The sequence below is a fragment of the Daktulosphaira vitifoliae genome, unplaced genomic scaffold, assembly GCF_025091365.1.
Source record: "Daktulosphaira vitifoliae isolate Bord-2020 unplaced genomic scaffold, ASM2509136v1 Scaffold_1, whole genome shotgun sequence".
In the NCBI taxonomy this organism is placed as follows: Eukaryota; Metazoa; Arthropoda; class Insecta; order Hemiptera; family Phylloxeridae; genus Daktulosphaira; species Daktulosphaira vitifoliae.
The window spans coordinates 9,882,322-9,902,135 of NW_026099572.1; the positions used below are offsets into that span (position 1 = coordinate 9,882,322).

The following is a 19,814-nucleotide window of genomic DNA, read 5'->3' on the forward strand; positions in this document are numbered from 1 at the left end:
TTGGTTAAAAATTATTTTATTAATGTACAGTTGTAAATTATTTGTAGCATTTTAAAGCTTATGAAAATTTGAATTTTTGTGTTTAATTTTATGATAACAAACATTAAAATATGAATTGAGAAAAGGATAGAAGAAAAAAAAATATTTACATGCTATATGCTAGTTTAAGAATGTAACTGTTTCTATTAAAATTATTTATGCTTGAATGAATAAGTGCCCATCACTGAATTTGGATTTGATAGATAGAAGATAAAAGATTTGATATTTATTTATCATGAGTCAAAACAATAAATTTAAAAAAACAGGGCCTTCGTTCATTCCAATTGATAAGATTATTTGATGATAATCGTTGGGTTTCGCTTAAACTGATAATAACAAATTTTTAATTATCATAAATAATAAAAAACTACATCTTATAACCAAATAATAATTTAAAACAAAAATTAATTAATTTTTTTTTATACTTAAAGTTATAGTATATAATAAAATATATTTTATACATTTTTAATATCTCCTTTAGTAGTTTATGTTGTTCTTAATTATATCAGCTATGTATTAAAAATACATATAATATTTTTTAACATAAGATTATGTTGATTATATTTAATTTTGACGGATTAAATTTACGTAATTAAATACAGAGATTATTAATATAATCAAAGTTATTGGCTTTCTCAATCATTAAATTACACTAAAGTGTGATTTGAACATTTTTGTTTGAAATATTATGATGTTCATAACTGTTTTTTAGATACTTAATAAAGTTTTTTTATTAATAAATCATATTTAGTTTTTTTTAATTATGCTTAATGCTAATTATATTTCTATGTAATAGGTAAATGTTTAGACATAGACTATTATTAATAGTAAATTTTATTCAAATTTTACATGGGATTATGGAAATTGAAATAATTTACAAAATACAGTTGTATAAAGTGTTTTCAAATATGAAGTATAAAAATAAATATTTATGAAATTTATTATACATTTTTTTCAACCGAATATTTTAAATATCCGGGCCAAAATATTCGTTTTGGAAACTCCATTTGTGCACCCTTATTTTTGTTTAATTTACAATAATTAAGAAAATGTTTTACTATTTAGAAAAATTTTGAAATTCTAAAGCAGTGTTAATTGTTTTACTTAACATACTTTTAACAAGATTACCCTTTAAAAAGATAACACTTTTATTGATATTTATTGGGAAATTTAAATCATATGGTACTGAATACATTATTATTCTTGTAGTACATTCCTCCATTTAAATAATTAATTTTAACGAGATTTCTTATACTATTAAACATTAATAAAAGTAAAATGTTTAAATTATATGCTAAAAATAATTTGTATTGAACTCTTATTACAAATAATCTATCTGATAAAATTTATAAAAAATACCTGAGAAATAAAATTGTATAAGCATAATAACACAAACACTAACACATTTTTTTTACCAAATTAATATATTAATAAAGCTAAACAGTTACTGTATGACTGATATTAAAATATTAGTTACTAAAATAAATTTAACATTACATCACAACATCTTCATATATCAACAATTTTTTTTTAAAAAGATAGAGTATAAGCCAAAATAAAATATAAATATTTTGTATTACTCAAAAAAAAAAATTAATTAATTAGTTTAAAAAGTTTTAGAAATATATATATATATATATTTTAATGATAGAATTATTATAATATATTACAGAAAATACAGTACTATAATTTATTACAGAAAATACTTTATAAAGTATTTATTAAATTACTTAGTAATTACTCTATTAAAATTAATTCTTCATTACTATATTTATGTTGAAAAATAAAATATTAGCAGACTACTTGTCGATTTTTTTTAAATAACTTAAAATTTATTTGTTTTTAATTTAAATGTACATCCAACTCTAATATTTTTGTTGTATGTAATAAATAAGTCTTATTGGAATTGTCGTTATCTCGTGTGAAATTAGAGCAACAATAAATAATATCGAACGTCTAAAATTGGACGTTACTAACTATTACTTTCCTTTTTTATTCATTGTAATTCATTCATATTAAGCGTAATATTATTTTGATTGACTTTTAAAAAATATCCGTTGACTCTTGGTATCATTGTGTCATAGCGTGTGTCACGCTTATTTCCTATAACCATTAATAGTAATATTATTCATAAATTTATTTTTCACAAAATGAAAACCCGATCATAAAAATCAAAACAATGTAGTACTATAAGAGTCTATAGAGAGTCGTAGTTGATCTACTTAGGCTCTTAAATAATATTTATGGATACAGTAAAATCACAATATTAACTATTTAATTACACTAAATTTACCGGTTGCGATCGGAGTTTTATTTTTTTTTTTATAAAGAAATTTTAAAGAGCAATAAAAAATTTATTTTATCTTATTATATTAATACTATAGCTGTTTTCAGGTTAATACTGATAGGATTAAGCAGTATATGACAAATTTAATTAATATTATTTTGTTTTATTTCTTTTGTAAACGTTGAAATTTATATTGTTAACAGCGACGTAATAATTTACTAGAACAGATTCTGTTCGAATTGTGGTTTCAGATCATTAGTCACATTTAATTAGCCTGTGTTTAATAGTAATGTTGATCTGTAAAAATTAGGTTGCTACAGTTTTAAAGATCTAATATTGATAAATCATTTTATATGAATGTAATTATATCCATATTAATTGTACAAAGGGTGGCTTCATCTGCCGAACGAGAGATCAGTTTGGTAATTGGAGTCGCTATCCCTCTCTCCGGTGATGAACTAACTACCGTCCCGGAGTTTAAATGGTTTTAAAAACTTCTTCTTTTGGGGGAGGTCGCTATGACCCTAAATGGGCTTATAAAGCGTTAAAAAAAAAATTATATACAGATGAATTTTGTTTCTTTTAAAATGTATTATAACGTTAAATTAAATACGGGATTGATTACTTTTGAAAAAATATAGTTGCTGGTTTACATAAATGCAATTCACAACTCTTCGTTATGTATTGTCATTGATTCATTTAGTACTCAATGACTTAATAAAAATTTATCCCTATTACTTTTTTTTAATGGAAAATTGATTTTGTCCTCTTCCTTCAAGATGTATGTTTTATGGTCATATTTTAACTAAAAAATACATTAAGTACTTGTTTAAAAGACAACTTTTATGATATTTGAAAACTTAATGTTATTTAAATATTCTGATAAAAAATTATTTCATATTTCTTTTATAGTTTTAGTGAAATATTAAATACATGGCTACTTAATTGTTGCATATATGGGCTATGATCTTTGTTTAGGGTGGCGTATTAATATGATAATGTTATTAAAATACTACTGGGGCCGTTAATATTGGTTCGATAGAGAAGTGATTTTAACGTAATTCAGTATTAGTATTTGCGACCATCCGATCATTGTTAGTCGTCCTAGATTTCTCTTGTTAATCAAATTTAGTCCGTTACTGAAAACATTGTAGCGTATCAGTAATCGGTCAACTTTTTTATGTACGTTAAATCACATTCAATTCCACAAATATTTTTTTTGCGCTTTAAAATATTAACTGTTCATTAATGAAAAGTAAAGCATCAAGATGATTTTTTGCTATTCGTTAATTATTTTTAGAAATTTTTAACAGAAATCTTGGTAAATATATTAAAATTATAGGCGTGTACCGAGATTCAAGTCAGGAGTAGCAAAAACATGTACCGACTCATGACTATTCTAAACAGTTTATACTTAAAGGTAGATTTAAGGGGAATGTAGAGTATTTACTCTTAAAAACACATTTTATAAAATCAGTCTGAAATTTTTGTACTTAAAAGTATGATAATCCTCATTAAAATTATAACTAAATTATTATTATTCCTATTGAGTACCAAATGTTAGCAGACCAAATAAATAAAATTAGAGCAGTCTGAACAACCAAAAACACCCTGCTGCCCCTTTACACACGTCTATGATAAAAAATGACATTTAATGGTTGGTCTCAATGAGCTTATAAAAAATGAGTGTCAAAATACTAAAAATATATATTAAGTTCTGCTTATGGTACTTTATAAGTGCTTATATCAGTTATAGGTTGTAATAATGAGAGTGATAAGATTTTTGAAAAAAAAAAGATGATGAACATTTTCAGTGGGACTTTTATACATTTTTCCAATATACTGTTGGAAGTGTAAGTCTCTCATAACTCCTTTTTTAGATTGCTCCTGAATAGTATCTATTGTTGATGTTAGATGTCAATAACTGTAAAAGTATTTTCTTTATTTTTACTGACTGTACGTGACGTCACTTCAAGGCAATTTACTCTACAGTTACTCTGTGTTTGGACTTCAATCGCAAAACTATTCACAGATGACTGCAAATTTGATAACTGTTCATAATGATACAAAATTAGAACTATTGTGTTAATTGTGATTACAGACTTAACTATTGAATTTGATCGTATACATTTATTAACATCAATAAGAATTTGGATTTGATGTAAAAATCATTAACATCCTAAGATTATTTTACTGAAAATGTTTTTAGACAATAGAATATAAAAATGTTAAGTATTATTTAAAAAAACAATGATGTTATCATTTATGGAATGTAGTTATATCTTAATGGTAGTTATATCTTTAATGGTAAAGTCAGAAAAATCTCTAATCTATTCATATTTTGAATTTTACATTACCAGTGGCTACGCCACTAGTTTAAGAATATGTTAATTATAATTTTACCTCTCAAATTTACCTTTAGTTGATATCCTATATTTATATTTCATTCTTTCAAAAAATATAAATTTAGCTAAAATATAACAAAAATAACAATTCTTTTTAATTGATGAAAAAAAGTCGATTTTTTCTATTAGTCCAGGTGTAGTAACACTTCACTAGTTATAAGAATGTAATGTTTTTAATAAAGATAATTTTTTGTACATACACAGGTACTAAAGTTCCTACTGAAAGAATATATTTTTTTGACTTCCTTCTACTTAAAATAATTATCATAATGGCATTTAACATTTTTTTTTCTAAATTCATATTAGATAAATTAGTAAATAATTCATTAGTTTACTAAGTGAGTTGTTTACAAACACTATCGAATTATCATTATGAAACTACAAATAATTGAATATTTTTATTCATTTTCAAACTTATTAACGTAAACTAATTACGTAAAGTAACTATCATCACGTTGAATAAAAAATGTTTTTAGATGGGTTTTAACTGTGATTTTTTATTTTAAAGTTTTGTCTATTTGTACCAGATTGGTTGAGGGCTAACAACATTTATGATAGGATCGATTCGAAAACCTTAATTTTTTATCTATCACCTGCAATTACAGATCTGTAATTACAAATTATTATGTATCTTAAGACATACAATAGTTAAAGAAATTTAAAAATCATTTAATGAAATTTTAATAATCGCTGAAGATAAATAAATTTTCATTTTTAAAACATGTATTTTTAGGACAGTTTTGGAACGTGCCGAAACTGGATGACCATGTTTTGGATACCGTGTAACCGGTAAGGCGAACGTCGGAGAGCAACTTATTTTTACTACTGCAGCTGTTTGCGGTCATGACGCGGTGGGACCATCAACGAACAAAGGTCAGCACGATAACGACAGAAGTAGCAGCAGCAGCAGCAACAATAACAACGGCGAAGGCGGCGACGTCGGCGCAACGTCGTCATTGGCTGCGGCGGACCTTTAACACGAGTGCGGCCGCAAGCCGATGATAACTCGCGCGTATTTAATTTGAACGCGTAGACGTGTAACGTGTAGATAGGCCGTTACCTGCAACCAGTGCGTAAAGGACATCGTTCAGCGTTCGAACGTGGCAAAAAAATAAAAATTGTGGACAAATTAAAGCTCCGAACAATTGTGCAAACACATGTGTGCGCGTCTGTGGCGGGGCGCGGTAAAAGGCACATCGCAGCCGCCGTTGCTTCTGCCTCAGCCGCCGGTTTTTTAGCGCCGTGCCTAGCAGGTTCGATGCGTTCGGCGTCGCGCGCGCATAACTATGAAACTCCGTGATCGGATCGCGATCGGCTTTTGCCTGTCACTAGCACTGGTTACCGTGTTGATCGTTGTGGACTTACAAAACGAGAACGAGAGGCGCTCCTTTAATAATGAAGCGTACCGTAGTAGTGGCGGTATAGGCTCGCACGGCCGTTCCGATCAGTTCGTCCGGGAACCGTTGCAACAGCCACTCGGCAAAAGTGTCCAACCACCTTTGCACCCTAGTCCGCACCACACTAATACCGCCAAGAAACTCCCGAATGTGGAACCTGCAGACGAATATGCCAATGACCGCTTCGATGACATTGTCCATTATCTCAAGTACAATAAGCCGTACAAGGGACACGTTGATGATTGGACAGAAATGGTCGACATAGTTGTTGACGACTCGAATACAGTGGCAAATCATAATGTAGCCAGTCTCTTTGATTTAAGACCCAAGTAAGAATTAACAAATTTCAAGTCGAATAGTTTACTAAAATCCTCCTTGAAGATTTAAAAACCTAGTTTGTAAAAATATATTCTGCTTTAGGTTTAATAAGTATATAATTTCCAAATTTTTATGAAGGGATTTAATGAAATCTATAAAATAGCAGTTATACATTGTTACGTAAGCACAATTAATAGTTTATTGTGTGCTTTAGTTACTCTACAAAAGAATATTATTTAATTTTTTTTATACAAATCAAAAATTAAAATTCTCAATAAGAACTACTGATAAATATCAGAATTGTATTCTTTTTAAGAGTGTGTAAACCATTACATAAAGTTTTCATTTTGTTAAAATGGCGATAAAATTTTAGTTAATTTTAAAAGCGTGATATAGAAAAAGGGTAAAAGAAAGTCAATATACTTAGGAAACACATGTGAAGACTTGAAAGGAATTACTATCGATGAATAATATTTCACTTTGTATTATAATACAAAAATGTTAGTTCCTCAAAAAAAAAAAAATAATAATAATAATAATTTGTCCTTTAACATATACTTAATTAAGATATTATCATTCAATAATCAATTAGGTTATCTTGTGCTTATGGCGAATAGATACAACCAGTTGGTAAATTTAGTTTTAAAAAAATGATTATATTTATAGTATGTATTTATTTACAATTATATAAATTTAATTACTTTTAAGACAAGCGATTGATTAGAACTACGATTACTTATTAATGACTTGACATTAATAAGTATGATTAAGTTTAGTTGCTCATAACTTATTTGCATACGTTTTACTCTATTTTATCTAAAGTGTAAAGTGCAATATAGTGCATTTAGAGCCTAGTTTTTTATTTGAGCTATAAACATGAATTTTTATTTGATATATTTATTTATCATGCATAAAAATTAAAGATGTTATTAATTACTTTTAGCATTATGATCTAATTATTTTATTTAAATAACTTACTTCAAGTTCAAGAGAATATGTAAATAAAAATGTATGATCTAAAAATTGTCAAATAGATTTGTAAGGTTAAAAAAAATTTTGGCTGGCGAAAATATAATAATATAAAATAACTTTACATTATTGGGCGAATAATAAATAGCTTCTGGATTATAATTAAAAAAAAATCGGGGGTATTATTCATTATTAGAATTTTTTTACTTAATATATTCAGAAGTCAACTAAAAATAAAAAAATTAGGTAGATTTGATAATTATGTACGAATAAAAATTCCAGCTTATAACTGTATAAAATAAATTTGTTAAATATTTTAATAGTATTATTTATTATTAATACTATAAAATGACAAGTGGTTTAACGGATAATATCAAATAAAATATTGTATTGTATTTATAGGTGATGAAAAAAATCACTTTAGTTTTTCTTTATTTGTGTCAGAAAAATAAAACAAACATTTTTTGTGCTGCCATTCTTTGAGTTGTAAATGTAAAGTTTAGTATTGATATCCACTATATCACACCTTAATAGATACGTCATAAAGAACTTTAAATATCAATCTGATCTTATATAACTTGTTTTTGTAGAAACGTTCTTTTCTTTGGATTTAGAAATTATAATACTAATACTTATGTTTATCCTAGACCTTTTAATATATTTTTTTAAAGTATTCTATTGATGTATTAGATGTATTTTGTAAGATTGTGTGAGTTCTTATAAAAGTGAATTGTTCTTGGAAATAATTTTACAGAAATAATATTTATGCTTAGTTACAAGAAATGCCGTAAAAAATTATGTAACTCATATGATTAACAATTTGAGCTTGCCTATAATTTTTATAAAATATAATCAAAATTGATTATTATTATTTTATTTCATAAATAATTTTATAACTCCAATAAATTTTTTTCTTTTTAAATATTAGTCTTCATTATTTATTTTCTTAATTAAATGCGCTAAAAAGTTCAAAACAGCAAAAGTATTTCAAAAAAGAGTTTGATGAAAGTTAAGTTATAGAAAATATTTTGGAACATATGTATATTTAATTAATTAATCATTTGGAATTGAATTTATGTTATTTGTGCGGCATAGGTATTTAATTAGTTTTATTAGTTAAAATATTTCTTGATGAATTGCATGTAATAATAGATCGTTAAGAATTTCCATAAGTGCAAACATACTTTTCCATAAGTTTGACTCTGCTCTACTGTTCACGCACAGTAGTCTGAAATTTAAATTTAACTGGCTAAAACAACCATTTATTTTAATATAATTTACATTTTTTTTTAGCAATTATCTTTTATTACTCATTGCTGAAGCTAATTATAAATTTTCAACCCCTAAGTTATTTTTTATTAATTATAGAGCTATTTAAAAGACAAAGTTTTATTTATTTTTTTGTAAAATATTTCTAGTAATGTTGCTTGTGTGGTTTTATATATATTAAGCGTTCACTTTTCAAAAAAAAAAAGTACATATACATATATATATATATATATATTAATTAAGTTACATTAATAGTTAATTGTGGGATAATTCATTATTAGTTATACAATAAATCCTAGAGGTTCAATGATTTAATAATTTAAAATCATGTAATTCACTGTGAGCATGTTAGAATTGTATCACAGCTATAACACATCAATGTCATTCAATTAGGTCAATTGGTTAATAGCCTATATTTTTCTACTTCAGTGAGATTAGTGGATTAGTTTTCAAACAATACAGCGAATAGGCTATTTAACTGCTTTTAAGGTTAAATTACTAACGTAAGTTAACACAAGTGTCACTGTATATAATTATATCTAAACGAAATAAATGGCACAATTGATCAAATATAACAAGGCACTCTTTTGTTATTTTGTTTTTATGCATAAAATTTATTAGTTTCATGTAACTACATGAAAATTTTAGAAACTTTCATAAACATAACGGAACTAGAGAAATTCTTATATAACTTCTTTTATTTTTGTAAATAAACAAGTAGGAAAATTTTATTTATAACGCAACTTTTTACCCTCCGAAAACAAACATGTCATACGTGACAGTCTATACGGCTGAATACTACCGCCATATGGACACTTAAATCGCTTAAAAAAGAAGTAAACACTTAACCAAACGTACAAGGTGTGAGGTCCATCAAAAGGTTAGCAAACAGTTTTTATAAAATTCAAATCCCTTAAAACGTGGTCAGTATATTATTGAGTAATTTTTCTTTTGTAAATGTGTAAATCATAAAACATTTTTCTTAGACTTAAAAATTCATTAAAAAGTTAACATTTTTAAGTTTATTCAGCTGTAACCGTTTGTTTTTAATTCTTTGATCACGTGACTATTGTGTGTTAACGAATAGTATGGTATAATCTCGATTCTAAGCCAAGCGATTAACTTTTACTTAATTATAAAAAAAAAACTTTGCCTAGTAAACTTTAAATTTTTGTGTGTGTGTGATATAACAATATTATATTAAATAAGCACTTAGTAACCGACCCATAGAGTTTAATCTTACATGTGATGTCGTTCAATGAATCTTACGAGTCCCATGTGTGTTTATTAGAGTCAACGTGTTATTGGACTGCGGTCATAATTCACACAGACTGCGGGCGAGCATTTGAGACAAATTGTTTTGTGTTGTTTATTGCCGATCCGATCGTATCATTGGATACATCTTATATTTCAGTAACACGGTTTATGTGCATCAATGTTAATATAACAATATAAGAAACTGAAAAAATCATACCATCCGTAGGTTGAATACTAATGACCGTCATCTTCTCTACTGAATACAGAACAATAATTATTGTAACGTGTATGTGCGCTGGCTGCATTGGGTTTCTTAGGTATTATCTCCTGGCGTAATGTCAAACAAGATTTATCGGTTAAGCAGACATTGGTTTTCGGACTAAGATACACACACGTATATATATTAGGGGAACTAAACAAGTTGTCGTATGACTGTGAAAACAAAAAAATGTTAGAGGAAAAATAATTTTTGATAAGAAATACTGATGTATTATTGAAAATGAACGTTTGTAAAAGATAAACTTTACAGTGAAAATAAATGTTGTGTTAGTTTTTATATGTTTATGAAGTTAGAAGAGTTATTGGTATCATTTTTTGTATTAATATTCTTAAATTTGCTTATAGAATTGTTTTTATTTAACAATAATTCACGGTTAATATTTATTATTGTAATACAATACATAATAATGACGGCGCCAGGAGTATCATTCTGTGTAGACCCTAAAATTGATGGATTTACTTATGAACATGATTTTTGAGGCCAGGATATTTGTATGCATATGAGTTTATTAACTTCTTTCAATTTTTATGATTTCACAATGACAAATTTTTATTAAATAAGATTAAAATCAAGTTTAATTTACGTTAAAGTTGTTTGAGTAAAAAATATATTTTATGACCCCTTAGTTTATTGACGTGGTTTTGATGATTATTTCGTTAGCAAAAAAAAAAAAAATGTTCTAGAATTTCAATTGGTCTTTATTTCTGACAAAATCAGTATAATATAAACAGTGCCGCAACTTTTAAGTTGGGACTTGTGTGTTGATAGTACTCCCATCCTTTACCTTCAATTTAATTTCAAAAAAAGTGGGCCCAACGTCCAATGTATGAAGGTATGAAACTGGTGTGTCTTAAACACTTTACACGTCCGATTTTCTTAGTACTGACTATGAATAATTATAAAGTTTCCAATATGATTTTTAAGTTTGTTAAAAAATAATTTAATTTTGCGATCATAGAAATAGGATGAAGGGGAACTAGGAGGCTTAGCTCCNTGAATAATTATAAAGTTTCCAATATGATTTTTAAGTTTGTTAAAAAATAATTTAATTTTGCGATCATAGAAATAGGATGAAGGAACTAGGAGGCTTAGCCCGNAGAAATAGGATGAAGGGGAACTAGGAGGCTTAGCTCCCAGAAATTTATCAAAATTATATGCATTAATATCAGTGGCGGCTCGTGGTTTCTGGTAGTGGTGGTGCGACTTAAAATATAATACCGCTAGTCATAAAAAATTGTCAAATTAAATATAATAAAATACATATTTTATTATTTTAAAGGTCGCAGTAGAAAATAGAAATGAAAATTACAATTATAGCGATTATACTATTATAACGACAAGCAGTTAAATCTAAAAATAAATTACCCAATGTAGTAACATACTAATATTTTACCGTATGGACTACCCTGCCGGTCATCCAAAACCCGTTCATAAGATTGGACCTGAATCCAACCCACACGATTATAACGCCTCGCTAATGGTATACGTTTTTGCATATTGCTCGGGACGACGCTGCCGATTGTCCCAACACTGTTCGTATGCGCATGCGTATACTGAGAGAAACAACTTTAATGTTCGCACACGACAAATGTATTATAACTATTTTACTATTTAAAAATTTGCATTTTTAATAAAAATGTAGAATTAAGAATATACAATAAATTTTATTCTTTAATTAATTTTAATAAGGGGTACGATCGTCTCGTCGTCCAAGCCACGAGCCGCCACTGATTAATATTTCGAAATTATTTTTTACAGGGAAAAATATTTTAATTAGCTCATAAAATAAAATGTTTCCATTTTTTTGTATACAATGTTTACAGGTCTGTGTTGACCATTAATCTATACTGTTTTTAAATCTTAGTTCATAGGTTTATGACACCAATCTATTTGCCCGTTTTTGTACAAAATTTGCTCAAATCGTAAGTTTTGGAAAAAAGTGATTATCCACAAATGTCGCCCTTGTTTTTTAAACACTTGGTTAGCGTGAGTCTGATCATTCTAAAATTATAATCTAGATTTTTAAAAGTTGTATATTTTAATAATATTTAATTTAATATTGATAATAAATTAACAGTCTTCAATAAATTTTGAAATATTTATTATGATTAGTTAAAAAACAGTAGCACAGTGGAATCGCGACACAGTATTAGTGTGGCATTGTTGGGTCCAGTATAGATTTAATTTGACAGTGATTAAAATCACTATCATAAGAAACGCTTCGATGCAAATCTGTAGATAGTGTTTAATTTTAAGAAATTGGTAAATTATTCAAAGCAAAATTCTAACTCAAAAAGAATTAAAATTAATTTTTTCGGTTTAAAAGAATAAAGAAATTAAATAAGTTTAACTTAATGTCAATTAGTATTATATAATATTTATGAAAACCCGTGTAACCCATTTTAAGGTATATCAAAATAAATTAAAATACAAATCCCAATATTTTAACACAAAAATAGCATATTTTGAATATGATAACCATGTTCACTGTACCTCGTTTTTTTTTATAGTATATTACATAATCTTTAATTTAAGATAAAATAAAAATGTCAATATTTCTAGAAAATTTTTAAAAATTGATTTGATAAAGTTAAATTTTTGTGCAGAAGTTGCTATTTTGAATCTCTCCCTGTGGGCAGATAAAGGGTCTAATTTTCAAAAAAATTATATCAAATTAAAGAATATTAAGGTTACAATATTAAAAAAAAATTTTTTAATTCTTAATTTTTCATAAAGTTATGGCAGTTTTAAGTATTAAAATATTTCATGTAAAACAGTGATTTTTGCATAAAAATTACATTTTTCGATAAATTCGATAGCAATTTTTCCTTAGAAGAAAAGCTATCGGGACAAATTTTTTTTCAAACTTATAATGTTTATCATAAGCTTTAATTTGACATATATTTAAAGCTCGTAGTATTTTCGGAACATTTTCAAAATTTAAGTTAAAAAAGTTCTACTTTTAACTCTTATTTTTAAAAATTTAAACCCCCCGTATAAAGGAAAATGGTACGATTGTTAAAAAAAAGTATGTCGAATATAAGGTATATATATAATTTATTTAGAAACAAAAATTTGTATTGATTTATATATTTTTCAAAGAGTTATAGTAATATAAAGTTGAAAAAATAAAATATGAAATCGTAAATTGTAACACCAAAATTTTTTTTGTATATGCTTTATACAATTTCAATAAATCTGTTCTTTGCGTATTTAAATTGTATTGTGTATTAAGTTTTTACATTATGATAAAAACATGCATGTTGTTATACCATAATTAATAAATACCATTTACATTTAATTATGCTTATTAGCTACCAGATATCAGTAGTTAACAATATCAATTACTTTTGATTTTTCTATCCGAGTCAATTATTTTTATTTTTTATTCGAACAAACTGTATTAAATGACATGTGAGTGTTTGTTTGACTAAATATGATTTATCAATGTAATTTTTACAAATACACAATAATAAAAATCATTTTTAAGTTTCCATGTCATATTCTTTATGATGATAGTTCCTTGATTGGAACTACGGCTTAAATTCTTATACATATAAAATATATGTATGACTGTTTTAAACAGATAGTACATTTTATGGATGTATTTTTTCTGAGGTATGTAGCTTGATGCACACTTCTGTAAATTGCGAGGTCTTGGACAGATTATTAAAGTGAAGCTCAAACGTAAATCTTTAAAACCATATTCTTTTTTGAAAATTGTTTAAAAGCAAAAAAGTTTAAAATATAAATGTTTTTTCTGTTTTAACTTTATAACGAATATAATGTACTTCGGTTTTCCTATAATAAAGAACAAGTCTTCCATTTGGACAAAGGTAGCTTCTGATTTTCCTATTGAACTTATTTGTATATAAAAATAATCATTTTTTTAAGTATTTATAAGGTAGGTCGATTGAAAAATGTTGTTTTAATTTATGCAGTAGTTACTGTTTATTTAAAATTTATTTTAAGTCTAGTATATACTACAATAGAATATTTCGTGAAATATTTTTTCTTAATGCTTTGAGTTTTCTATGAAATGAAAAGATTGGTCTTTGGTTGTTTATGGATCGATTATTAGGAAGTATGGGCTCATCCACGGTCCGACGATTTGATCGCTTCTATAAGATTAAATAACGAATTCGACAGTACAGTAGTAATTTGAATACTATCCGACCACATAATGACCTAAAGTATACTTTCTATAGCTTAACAAATCAACAACAATATCCAAATTGTTATAAATAATTTATTCGAATTCAGTGATATTTTTTTAAAAAAGATTGTTTTTTGTATAATATTCAGTTGTGTCATACTATTGTAGTAATTTTTATTACAGGGTAAAAGATTTTTTTTTTTTTTAAGAGTAGTGATTTCTTAAAAAATTAACTAAAAATATCGAGAAAGGTATAGTTTATTTGTTTTCATCAGAGAAAACTTAATGTTTTTCTGGTTTTTCTGGTTATTATTGTTAATTTTTGTATTACACAGGTCAAACGTGCCCGCATAATTGAATTGTTCTTCACCTTAATCAACCACGAAAACCCTATCCCATAATATTTCATTAATTACTTTTAAATTGAATTTTACATTTAAAGCCGACCAGACTATAAATTGAAACCTTTACCGTTGTAATAAAGTGAAATACGTTTTGAAATCTCACAAAGTTATAAAACAAAAACAACATAGCAAATATGGTCCATGATTAACAACTAACTTCAAAACTTAAAATTAACTAAAATTAAAGAGTTATTGTGATTTGTTTACAGTAAAAATGATACAAAACTTCGTATTTTTCATTTGAGGATATCGACGAGGTACATGTATTCCGAAAATGATAGCTACGTGCCTATGATTTTGAAGGGGATGCACAAATTTCCCATTCAAAAAGTTGGTAAGTATTATTTAAATGATTGTTTTTATGAGTGTATTTATATATTTAAATAACCAAATATATTTTAAACATTTTCTCAGAGCAAAAAGAAGGCGGTACTCAGTTAAAGCTCATCATTGAATTTTCAAATGGAGACAAAGCTTTAATGAAGCCAATGAGGTAAATAATTAATTAACTAAATATGTTTGTTCATCCCCAAAATCAGTATTACAGCCTTGCTATTTTATATATAAACTAGCTTTTAGGTTTCAAATGTAATAAAAAAGGTAAACGTTGATTGAGTTATTAATAATTAATGTATACTAATGGACCTTGTATATATATATATATATATTATCTTCTAAGTGTTAAAACTTGACATGGTAATGTTTTTAAAAAGTTTATTTCTAAATTTGCTCTTACCTTAATCAAATTAATTTTTAATCAAAAGTAATTTGAAACATTTTAATATTACATAATGAATTTACAACATGCTGAGTGATCAAAAGATTTTGTAGAAATATTTTTCTTTGACCTATTGAAGTTGTTGATTCTTAGCTATTATGTTGTCCTCTTTATGATGTGTCAATTAATTTAAATATATTTTATAATGCAATTGTGAAAAGACTTTATAATTATTTATGTAATTATTGTCAAACTTTAGATTTCCCAGAGAACAGCAAACTCTTCCAAACCACTTCTACTTTACTGACTATGAAAGACATAACGCAGAAATTGCTGCATTTCATCTTGACAAGTATATTTATCACTATTTATTTTACTTAGTGTTTAAGTATTGAATAATTTTAGAACAATTTTAACTTAATTATTTTTTTTTTTTAACTAAACCATACTTAGGTGGTTTATTTTATGATACATAATATGTAACTACTTTTTAATGAATAAAAAATCAACAGATGAAGATGAATGTTTTTATATACATCAATTTTTACTACCGAATTATATTATAACTATTTTACTATACAAAATTTAAACTATTGGATTTTAATTAATTTCATCTGAAGTGATTAATCAATTAAATAGCATTGATGTAAGTGTTTTAATGCTATTTAACTATTTCCAATACAATAATACTCAATTGATTATTTTCTTTAAGTTTTTTTAATTAAAATAAATTTTGCCATTAAAATTATTCTATGACAATAATTTTATAAACAAGATATCAATTAAAAATGACGTAGATTTTAAGGTTGTCCAATGATTAAATTTGACCCGAGAGGAATAAGTTGTAGCATTTTATTAAATTTATTAATCACTAAAATATAGATTAATTCGATAATATTTTGAGAGTTTATTTCTAACTTTTATTTTTTAATTAGGGTTTTAGGGTATAGAAGAGCAATGCCAGTCAGTGGTCGTTATATGAATATTACTACTGATATTATGGATAAAGTAATAGATGATGATTTGCTCAAGACATTTTTCATTTCACCGGCTAAAAATCTATGTTTCCATGGCCATTGTTCATATTATTGCGATACGTCACATGCGATATGTGGTAATCCTGACATGTTAGAAGGCTCATTAGCTGCGTATATGCCGTCCCAAAATCTCCTTGAACGTAAAACTTGGCGACATCCATGGAGACGAAGTTACCACAAGAGAAAAAAAGCTAAATGGGAAACAAGTTGGTATATTATAAAACTAATATGACTACCAAATTATAAGTATTAATTAGGGCTATACTTATTTAATATGAATAAGCTTAAGCAATTCAAATAATACACTTAATAATATGGATTATGAACTACCATATATGGACTATCATTTATCTGAGGTGATAATGAAACTCAGACTAAAATAGCCAAAATATGTGTTGATATAATTTTTTGTTAGATAATGTCTAATATTAAAAAAAAATGGATGCTTAGAAAATAAAATAAAATTTAAATTAAGATTTTTCAATATGTAATCACTGTGATGAAATATTAAAATATTTAATATATTATCTATTTATGAATTTAATATTTGTGGGGTAACTTAACCAGTGAATGAACAATTAAGAGTTTATTATTTTATTAAAGTTCTTTGTTATTTTATATTTTGACGATATATAAATATTATATCTCTAGAAAATTTACTAAAATTATATTTTAAAACATTTATAACTAACTCAAATAAAAATTTTAATTTATGTGGAAAATTATAATTTGTCAGTAAATGCACAGTTAATGATGTTGTGTTGAAAATTGTCATAATACAATAGTAGGTCAAATGAGTCTTTTACGTTTAAATATTTGTTTTTAATTTTTGCTTTTTTCATTCATTGCATTTCTAAAAAAATTAGTACTCAAAATTAATTTTTTTATGGTTTTTCTAATAAATTTGCTTTGCTCGATGAATGAGTTTATAGTTTTGATCACTATTATTAATTTTAATAATTTCTTAAAATTTATTTATTATTAATTTTTTTTAGCTCTTTTATTGTACCTTAAATTTGAAATCATTATTAGTGACTTTTTGTGTCTAAAATAATGTGTTGAAACCAAAACCTAATTTATTTTTTTGTTAAATTTAGTGAATAATTAACCGTTTAATTTGCAGTACAAAAATATTTTTAGAAATTATATAATAAATGATTTAGTAGTTTTTTTAGAGTAGTTTTAGTAATTTGGCATGTTTTATGATGGTAAAAAAACATTATGAAAAAATAATAACCATGTGATGATTATATAATTTTTGGAAATATGATAGAGATTTTAAATCACTCCTACTACTTGAATATTGAACCAAAATAGAACTTTCAATAATAATAATTGAAAGAAGTACCTTACTTTAAACTTAATTTTGTTTTTTAATTCTATTATTTATTGATTTTATTAATTTTTTTTCAATGTTCCAAAGAACTTGAACTTTTTAATTTTACATCAAATTAAATCTAATATAATATACTTTAAGTCTAAAATAGAAAAACTATCGAACATTTCGATTCCTAGGAGTTATTGGACATTAATGACTAAATTCATACAATAATTTGTAAAAATGGTTGATTTTTTAGTTTTTGTATAGTAATACAGTATTTTTATCATTTTAAATTATTTGAAATTAAAGCTTGTTTAATGTAGTATATCATTTATAAAAGAAAAAGGACTTGTTGTCTATGAGTCAGAAGTATTTCACGACAGTGATTTCAATCATTGTCAGATATTAATCATTACTAATCTAAAAAAAAACCTCAACTCACTATGCTATATCTATATCTGACTGTACTTAACTTTTTATAATTAAAGTTTTATTATTAATAAAATTAATTAATCATATAGTTAAACTAATAAATTGCCTTTTTTAAAAATTTATCCAAAATTAATGAAATTTGGTTCGTAATTATTATTACACATATTTATTTTTGTATTTAGTATGATATTTTTAGTTTTATTTTAATTTATAAATATAGATGCAAATTATTGCGATCTCATAAGACAAGTGGAACCGTATAAAAAAGGTAGTCGCCTATTGGACTTGATGGACATGGCTGTGTACGATTTTTTAATGGGCAATATGGATCGTCATCATTATGAGACTTTTACAGTGTTTGGAAATGACTCGTTCCCGATTCATCTTGATCATGGCAGAGCGTTTGGTAAACCTTTCTATGATGAAGTGAGCATATTGGCTCCTGTTATTCAGTGTTGTCTCATACGTAAGACGACATTAGAAACTTTACTCAAGTAAATTGATATGAATTATTCAAGTAAATTTTTGTGAATTAAAAAATCAATAACAGTTAATTTTTTACCTACCAAAATGTTATGCAGAATTATAATATTACTTAAATTTATTTTGAAATTGATTGAGATCAGTGTTTAATCAAAATGTTTGTTTTATTTTATAAAAGATATGTATACTCTTCTGTTTAAAATTTTTACTAATACTGGAAGAAGGAAATATTGACCATTTAAATATTTTTTGCTCATTATGTCTCATTGGTCTTATTTTTTAAAACTTTTATAGAAATTTTAAATTTACACGCTTATACATTTAACATTGATAGTAGATATTAACAGTTGTTTGAAAAAGGTAGAATCTTTATGTTAAAGAAATTTAATACCCCTTATCGTTCCATTGTTGGACTCAGTAGAAAAAATCCCAACTTTCGTATGCAATAGTTTGTTTGTGCTATATATTACTTTTAGTCCCATACTGTCGTCGTCGATGGCTATTCGAGTGCGGAAATTCGGCCATACAAGTCCACTGCAGGATAAAAGCACCCTAGAGAATAAACGGCTTGCCAATATTGTTCGTCGAAACCCCACGTGGAGAGATAATCTTAAATAAACGGCTGTCGTTAAGAGAGGTAGAAAGCTATTACCCATTTGAAAACATACAGCCGTCCGACTGGCCAATAAAATATTCAGAAGACAAAAAGCATGTTTGGTGACGGTGAATAGCTGCTTTTCCGACAAACTTAGCGTTATTATTATCAGTATCTTGTGTATATTCTGTATTTATGAATGTGAAAACCATCAACACTGTAGTATTACTAGATTATTTAATCCACCTTAAGAACCATACCTGCTATTAGGATAATACCTTTTTGCAGCCACATTTATTTAGTACTTACCAATTTATAATTATAGATTTCATTTAAGCCTGTAAGTTACTGCTGTGAGGTTATTTATCAAATTTTTTTATTTAATGAGCTATAAGGGTAACGTTGACATTTAATATTTAGCATTATAAGATAATTGTCTTAATTGCT

The 19,814-nt window shown here is 25.9% G+C and overlaps 1 protein-coding gene across 1 annotated transcript in view; it reads left to right on the forward strand.

The window, feature by feature from the left end:
- Window positions 1–19,814, forward strand: part of LOC126910361 (extracellular serine/threonine protein CG31145) — a 36,115-nt gene that overhangs the window by 12,994 nt on the left and 3,307 nt on the right. The window contains exons 2-7 of the mRNA XM_050692868.1: window positions 5,465–6,457; window positions 14,991–15,115; window positions 15,196–15,274; window positions 15,759–15,851; window positions 16,435–16,742; window positions 18,510–18,783. Coding sequence (XP_050548825.1) covers window positions 6,018–6,457; window positions 14,991–15,115; window positions 15,196–15,274; window positions 15,759–15,851; window positions 16,435–16,742; window positions 18,510–18,783 — 1,319 coding nt within the window. The 5' untranslated portion in view covers window positions 5,465–6,017. The remainder of the gene's footprint in view (window positions 1–5,464; window positions 6,458–14,990; window positions 15,116–15,195; window positions 15,275–15,758; window positions 15,852–16,434; window positions 16,743–18,509; window positions 18,784–19,814) is intronic.